At 37.3% G+C, this 8,269-nt stretch overlaps 2 protein-coding genes across 2 annotated transcripts; one reads left to right on the top strand and one right to left on the bottom strand.

The window, feature by feature from the left end:
- The first annotated feature begins 1,050 nt into the window (after nucleotides 1-1,050).
- LOC18613771 (Protein phosphatase 2C family protein) lies at nucleotides 1,051-3,447 on the top strand. The gene is made up of 4 exons (XM_007051167.3): nucleotides 1,051-1,417; nucleotides 1,939-2,136; nucleotides 2,222-2,457; nucleotides 2,563-3,447. The coding sequence occupies exons 1-4, from the start codon at nucleotides 1,229-1,231 to the stop codon at nucleotides 3,131-3,133; spliced, it is 1,194 nt and encodes a 397-aa protein (XP_007051229.3). The 5' UTR covers nucleotides 1,051-1,228; the 3' UTR covers nucleotides 3,134-3,447.
- Nucleotides 3,448-5,486: 2,039 nt separating this feature from the next.
- Nucleotides 5,487-8,269, bottom strand: LOC18613772 (Polyketide cyclase / dehydrase and lipid transport protein). Its single transcript, XM_007051168.3, has 7 exons — nucleotides 7,917-8,269; nucleotides 7,735-7,834; nucleotides 7,520-7,615; nucleotides 7,332-7,384; nucleotides 6,472-6,520; nucleotides 6,031-6,078; nucleotides 5,487-5,822 (listed from the first exon to the last, which is right to left on the bottom strand). Exons 1-7 carry the CDS (start codon nucleotides 8,153-8,155, stop codon nucleotides 5,736-5,738), a joined length of 672 nt encoding a protein of 223 aa, XP_007051230.2. The 5' UTR covers nucleotides 8,156-8,269; the 3' UTR covers nucleotides 5,487-5,735.

Here is an 8,269-nt window from a genome sequence, read left to right on the forward strand (position 1 = left end):
AATAATATTTTCATCAAATATATTTAAAATCATTATAATAAGCATCAAATGCAGCTTGTAATATTAAAATAATATTATAAATTACGCTTTAAAAAACATATTTAAAATAATGGTTAGCAAAATTGTTTTTCAAAATATTATTTTCAAGCAATCGCATCCTAAAAAATGCAAACAAATTAGTTGCCCATCCCTGTCGTCCTCCATTTTGTATATAGATACATTTGTTTCTGGTTAAATTCAGCCTTATTTTGCACGTGAAAAAAAAAAAAAAAAAAGGGTTTCTGGCGCTAAACGTGCGGTGCTGTAACTAACCGTACAGTTGAGAAACTTCATAATCGAAATGCAACAGCTTCAATATTTCAGATTTATCCGGACCGTCCAAAAACAATAGGGCCCAATGATGCTGATATGAAGGTCTTGGTGCCGTTATAACCGCGTCGTCAGATTTTCCACATGCAAAAGGTTTATGACAAACTTGTCATTTAGTATAACATGTAAGGGCAGTTTTGTCCATTAAGCAACAAATACCTAACTCGGTGATACCCCAACGAACACGAGAAGCTACCGGCTTCCTTGCCAGCAAGTATGAACACAATCCGAAAAGTAAATCGTTAAAATATTCCTCGTTGGCGGAGCAACTTTAATTCCCAGATTACCCCCTAAGGAATCCACAACGACACCTATATCCTCTTGCGTTTCCTCAACCAAAGTCAAACTTGACAAGCTGGTGGTCGCTACGAGAAGGATGAATCGGTCAGTTTACAACGAAGCAAGGCCTTCGGCAAAATGGTTCGAAGGAGAAAAGCTGAAAGGATGACGCGTCGACAAAAAACTATAGAAACTTTCACGTGTCCGTCAAGCCAAAGCTGCTTGCGTGTGTTATTATCACTGATGGCCTTCCCCGCAAAAATCGAAAGGCTCTAAAAGTTACACGTGTCAACAAACCGGACCGCTTTTTTTACCGGTTGCTAAGTACCGGGTCGTCCCAATTTCTGACCCTATAAATACAATATCAAGCACACCAGTTACACGTTAGATCATTTTTTGCAAAAAAAAAAAAAAAAAAAAAAAAAAAAAAAAATAAAGAAAGAAAAATCAATTCACCTAGAAACCGCGAGAAAGAAAAACAGAAAATATCTAAATCGTTTTTGTTTGAGCTTAGAAGATTTTAATTCTTCTGCGGCGATTTTGTGTTTGGTTATGGTAATTGTATGAAAAAAGGGAAAAGATGGTAGCTGAAGCTGAGGTTGTTTGTCAACAGAGCGTGCCGGTGTTGGACGTTCAGTATTTTGGTAAAGGAAGTAATATCGAGGAGATTGATGGAATTGTTGCGATTTCGTCGCCGGTTTCTTCGCCAAAGTTCGGACAAGTTCGTGTTGCTGAGTCGGTTTCCGCCGATTTATCTACCTCTCAACTGGTTAGTCTTTTCTTCTCCCACTTTTTATGTTTGTGAAGAACATGACTTTCGATGAGGGGTTGACTCCCAACTAAATATCTTAATAAGGTTGGCAAAAGGTTTAAGTATAAATATGTTGGATTTTTTTCCCTCCAATTGTTTTTTTCTTTGGAATTTTAGGCTGAAATAATTAAGTAATTTTTTTCTATTTATGGATATGTTTTAGAGGAAATATATTCATAGCTTCCATCTCTGGGATCCATAGATTTCATAGTTTAAATAAAGATGATCAGATTGTTAAATTTATATGCTTGGTGACTGGAATTTTGCATAATTGAGAAGGTTGTATCTACCCTTGTTTAGTTGTATCTAGGGAATTTAAAGAATGAAATTTGTCTAGCTTTGTCTACAGCTAATTGGAGAGTCCTTTAGGTGCTACTAAAATTAGTTTGCTATAATTCCAATCTCAATTTAAGAGATAAGTTGCTTAATAGTATATAACCTTTGAAGAGAAAAGTTATCAATTTTGTTTCCTATTTCAGGATGTGAAATCTCTTGAAAAAGTCCCAGATCCAACTATCGAATCTGCTGTCCTGCAATTTGTCCCGAGCATCCGTTCAGGTAGTTTTGCTGACATTGGACCACGGAGATACATGGAAGATGAGCATATTAGAATTGATGATCTATCATCGCATTTGGGATCCCTTTACAAGTTTCCTAAGCCTAGTGCTTTTTATGGGGTAATTACTGTTTTGGCTAATTTTTCTACTGCCTTAAATGATGTTGTTTGATTTATAACTACTTTGGGTTGCGGATCGTATCTAGGTGTTTGATGGTCATGGAGGACCTGAAGCAGCAGCATATATAAGGAAAAATGCGTTTAGATTCTTTTTTGAAGATGCCAGTTTTCCTCAGACGTGTGAAGTTGATGATGTTTTCTTGGAAGGGGTTGAGAACTCTCTCCGGAAATCATTTCTTCTTGCTGACCTTGCTCTGGCAGATGATTGTACTGTGAATAGCTCTTCTGGAACAACAGCACTTACTGCTCTGATATTTGGAAGGTATCTTTATGCTTTAGAGCCTTGATTGCTCTATATTTGCTTCTGTTATTTTGAGTGTTATTGTCAGCTGTTAATCTCTGACTGACTGGTTTGTCTGTACTATAGGCTTCTGATGGTGGCGAATGCTGGTGATTGCCGAGCAGTACTCTGCCGGAAAGGGGAGGCAGTAGATATGTCTGAAGACCACAGGCCTATTTATCCATCAGAACGGAGGAGAGTAGAAGAGCTGGGTGGGTTTATTGATGATGGGTATCTCAATGGTGTTCTATCAGTTTCCCGAGCCTTGGGGGATTGGGACATGAAGCTTCCTAAAGGTTCTTCTTCACCTCTCATTGCAGAGCCTGAGTTCCAACAGGTGGTTCTGACAGAGGATGATGAGTTTCTTATCATTGGGTGTGATGGAATTTGGGATGTTATGTCAAGTCAGCATGCAGTTAGCCTTGTTCGTAGAGGGTTGCGGCGGCATGACGACCCTGAGCAGTGCGCTAGAGACCTTGTCATGGAGGCCTTACGTCGCAACACATTTGATAATCTCACTGTGATTGTTGTATGCTTCACTGCACCTGATCACAGGGAGCAGCCATCTCCTCGGCAAAGAAGAATGAGGTGTTGTAGCCTATCTGCAGAGGCTCTGTGTAGCTTGAGGAGCTTGTTAGATGGCAATGCCACTCGCTGAATGTAAATACAATTTTTAAATAATTCTCTTGTTCAATAGGGGATATTGGACTGTTTCTGGCTGCTTCAGGTAGAGCTAAAAAAAGCAGCTAGCAGTTTTGCAGGGGTTGGTCGTGGTATATTTATGGTGGGTTATGGGCGGATGTACATAGAGGATGGTGGTGTAGAGATGGTCCGATATGTTATTGCGTGCTCAAGTCATTTATGGATTCTTTTACTCAAATCCAGGGTGGCTGCCCTTATTAGTTCATTGTTCATTCCTGAGATGTATGTATATGTATTGTGTCAATAAATTCCTAGTTTTCATTATTGTTAGTTCTTGGCTTTGTTACTCGGGCGGTAATGACAAGAGATGCTAGTCTTCTATCCACCTGGGCTGCAATACGGCTGAAGCAAGTCCACTTTGGAGGAAACTTCCTACTTTTTTTTTTCTTCCCTTTGAGGATTAGACTAACGAATAAAAGAGCGGAGGATTTTTTTGGGAAGAAAAACTTATCCTTCAGATATTTTTGGGAAACGAAATTAATAAACTTATTATCAAATTAAATATTCGAATATGAAGAGTTTGAGTTTATGTTTTTCTTGATTTTCAGAGTAGAACCTTTTCTTGATCTTCCTTATCTTTTTCAAGTGTTTCAAGTAAAAGGGGAAATGAAAAATATCATACAATAACTGGAATATCTCCAAGCTTATTGGCAATTGGATTTTTTTTTTTTGGGAGGGTCAACGTGGGATTTAAACTAATTCCGGCAACAACTAGTGCCGCTGAGCTAAGCTGTGTCACATCGGGCCTTCCCTTCCCCAACTAATCATCAATAGCTTTCATGATAGAGTTGGGACAACATGCTCAAGTGGCCTTCAACGAAGGATCCTTGATAAGATCACAACTTGTCGTTTGGTTGTTAGTAGCAACAGCAAGGATGTTGCGCATGTCTTGGAAATGGTTATCGCCTGCAATGAGCTGATGTCATTCTTGAGCAAGAAACAAAAGCAAGCAAGCAGTTATGATTCGTTTTTTCAGTTTTTCTTTTGTTTTTATGACCAAAAAAGACCCCCTTTTTGTCTTTGCCCTTAATTCTTGGTCTTAGGTCCGCAATCACAATTGCATTACACAGGAATGCGTAATCTACTAAACTAAGTATAATTCCTTCGAGTAAGGGAAGAAAACAGACGAAATCCTTGGCAAAAAGAAATAAGTTTGTAGCAATACATTGCTTTGGGTGATTTGAGAAAGACAGAAAGAGGACTTTCGATTCAACTCAACCCCCTAAAATGGCGAATTTAGAAAAATGTTTTGGTTATTTCGCAATTTTTAGACATGGCTTATGATTTTTTTTTAAAGGTAATAAAATCTTACAGAAACCGGGAAAAACTTTCCTGTGACACAATGCAAACAGGGTTCAACTTTTGGAGAGTGAAACTCAGGCCAAAAGATGATGAAAAACCAGCCACACCAAACAAAGGAGACCTGAAACCTTGAACAAACGGAATCAGGAACTCAGTCCTGAATACCAGCTCAACCATGGCTTGTGATTTTATATATCCATCAATATCTCTCTCTGTTCATCATCGTAAGCAGCATTTCTAGAAGAAGATGGGCAGCAACACAAAGGATATCAACAGACTCAGCAAAATAATGTCCACCCAAGCTGAGATATAATAGATGGTCGTTCCATGGCAGACTTCTCTCAAACTTCGAAAACCTTTTTGGAGCCCGTTGCATTTGTTTCCATGAATCAAACATATCAACGCCACCATTCACCAGAGCCCAAGCCCTTTTTCTTCCTTAAATTTTAATAAAAGCAAATTCACAATGCTGTATTTGTAATCATGCCAACCCAAGCTAATCTTTCAGTTTAGGGTCGCATGATTTCTTCAATGTTAAATCACCATTTAACTTTTTTATGCATCTGGGACGAAAAGGTCCTATTTCCAGATCTAAAAATCTTATATCCAGAACAGTCCTGCCATTAGGGTATGCAGGTCAATGCAGGCAGACTGTTTCCATTGTGTCCAAATCATCTACAAACCCGAAGTGCATAGCAATAGAAGCATTAAACATCAACCACGAACATCAATTACATAAACATTTGGATTAGGAAATTGCGAAGCTAGTTAACAGTCTTTTTCTAATAAGCACAAGAAAACAAATTCTGCTATAATATCAAAGAACACAATCTCCATACAAATCATCTGTGCAGTATACTTTCTTTCATTTCTTACAATTCACAACAGTAAAGTAGCTGCAATATTAGTGAGAAAAAGCAAAAATCGCTGAAATCCACCAACAAGTAATACCAACATAGCAAAGGTTATACATGTTAAGATGTGGACTCTGTTATTATCAATCAGGGTTTTGCAGAATGTTAACACATTAGATATCATCAATGAAAATTGATGCATCTATTTTATTCACATCACCCCAACCCCTCCCAAAAAAAAGAATGTTGAAGAGAATAATGAAAAACTATAAGGGACCTTTCATTATCCAATACAATTTATATTGCAATTGAATAGAGGAGAATTATATATCTTCGGAGAAACATCCAGATAAAAGATTGGTGGCAATAATTAGCACATATCTGACCACCTAGGTGAGATGATTATCTTGTTGAGCCTGAGCTTTTAGCAAAATTTTCAAACCGATCCAAACCACGCTTGAGTAAATTTTCAAGGAAAGGCTGAAGTGCCTGAATGAATTTAACAGAGAGAAAATGATTGGTTACTTCACCTTACCTCAAATGTGAAGAATCATTTCTCAGGAAAAATCATAATGACGCATTATCTTTTTGCCACACATCAAGTTAAACATTAGTAATATTTCTTTTTTTCCCAAGGTAAGAAATTTAAGAGTGTTCGTCTCTGCATTAACATTTTCATTGCAGTAAGAATACTTACAGATGCCACCGGAGCTAAAAGTTGAGGAACTTCATATGAAACTGTTAGCTGGAAAGAAAAATTGCAACATGTGAGCACAATTCGAAGTGATAGCCAATAAAAACCCATTAACTCGCTACTCTATGGTTTCCCAAATTTCTCTCATATGGCAGGAGGAAAAAATGTTGGGAACACAAAGAACATTTTTCCATTTATGTCATCATTTTTTTCTGTACAACTACTTTGCTCCTGCCATTATATAGAGACAAGAAAAATTGCTATTTATGAAATTGGTCACACAACTACAACATCAATTCAACAGGTTGCATATGCTTATAGATTAATCCAACTGTTGGTAATAAGGAACAAAATTCAAAGATAACATAGTTCATGACTTTCAAGGAAACAAGAACAATAAAGCAGCAAAGCATCAAATCAAAATATTGTACAGAGCAGCCTTACTTCCACTACACATGATGAGGGACCTTTTGGATAAAATCGAACAACACCTCTGCCATGTAGAAAATCAGTTTGTTAAGATTCTACCATCAAGTTGAAACAAATAAAAAATGGTTTATTTAATGGAATGTGATAATGTAGAAATAAAGAAAAATGTTTCATTACACGAAACCAATAGAACTTCAGGGTCAAGCACACAATACTAAATGTAGTCATCATACATATAAAACAGAAAAGCGTTGTCAGTGCAAATGAATGTGCTAAAACAATGTGGGAGTGGCAAAGCTTAGTGGATGTAAGAGCTTTGATGACGGTTCTAAAAATTTGCATTCATCCATTCTCCCTTGATTTGGTTAGTTGTGTTTCAGAGCATCCTTGAAGGAACAGCAGGTCGAAACTGAAAAGGAAATGCTACAGTAATATAACTTTATTGACCAATCTAGAAGGTTGCAGATTTATAATACTACCAAATTTCTATTGGAGTGAGATTGAAATTTCTATCATAGAGATATCCTAAAGCTTTTTCTTTGATGCCACCAAACATCATCCTTCATACTTTCATTGCATCATTTGCATAATATTTCAGGAATATGCCAGCACCTAACGAACTAATAATTGTTTTCTAATGCTACACACTCTCAAGTCGATACCAATTTTGCGATAAATAGCCTTAATGGATATGCAAGAGTTTCCCAGAACAATCTTCTATAATGGCAGATGGTTAGTTTGTTAATCTTTGGCCATCGACAAGTCAGATTAAAAGCAAACTCACAAACTGTCCCAAAAGAATTGCAAGTTTAGTTATTTAGGTTTGCTTTGATTTGTCAATGACAATTTCTGCTACTCAGTTCGTTTCTGCTTGCCTGTTAGGAAGTCCTTCCAGAGATCTCCAGTGAATTTTCTGATTTGGGATGGGCTGCAATAGCAAATAAAGACCAGTTGAATTGGAATTTATAAATATATATATCAATTGGAAGGATAATGAATAATCACAATTCAAAGGCGGGCCAAAAATAAAAAATAAAGAAAGGGATAATATCATGATCCTTACTTGCATATTTCTAGCAAGCCAAGAGTATTCAATATCACGACCAAATGCATTATATTTCAACGACCACCTCGACAAGTTAGGCTTGTCTTCCAATATCTAATTAAAAAACAAATAATCAAACATCAATCTCTCCAATGAAATTATCACTGTCTGTCATACATTTATACTAACGTTTAACAATAAAACGTGGACAGTCCCCTGTGGCATATACTTACCTTGACAGATGAAATGAAAGGCATCCAATTGGGAATTGCTTCACGATCAGAGTAACATTTGTAAGCCATTGAAGCAGGTACATCAATTTCCGTTTTAACCCTTAGTTCATTCAGACAAAAATTCAGAGTCAACATATATCTTGTCTATAGAAAGAACAAGAAGGGAAGATTCCAAAACTTACGTGCAATCCTGCCATTCCATGACAGGAGAAAAAGTCCTGGAGGAAGTGAAAAAGGAGGACTTCTTAAAGGACCCATATGGGATTCTAATGAAGATACTGCTGAGAGACGGTGGCTTCAAAGAAGAGATTCTGCAACTGGGTGTGGCAGTAAGCAGGATTGCATTTCTGTTAGTTGGGGAGACGTGACTTAGCCTGGGAGAGTTTGGGCTTGAAATAAAGGAAATTGCAGCGGAAGACATAGCTCCAATATTTTTGTTGCAGAAAACAAAGATAGAAGGCGACTGGACAACAAACTCCACAAGCGCGGCCAGCACCAAATTTTCTGCACCCTGCCGTAATAATTTTATCTTATT

This window comes from Theobroma cacao, chromosome 1 (genome assembly GCF_053813885.1).
Source record: "Theobroma cacao isolate CCN51 chromosome 1, ASM5381388v1, whole genome shotgun sequence".
Classification (NCBI taxonomy): Eukaryota; Viridiplantae; Streptophyta; class Magnoliopsida; order Malvales; family Malvaceae; genus Theobroma; species Theobroma cacao.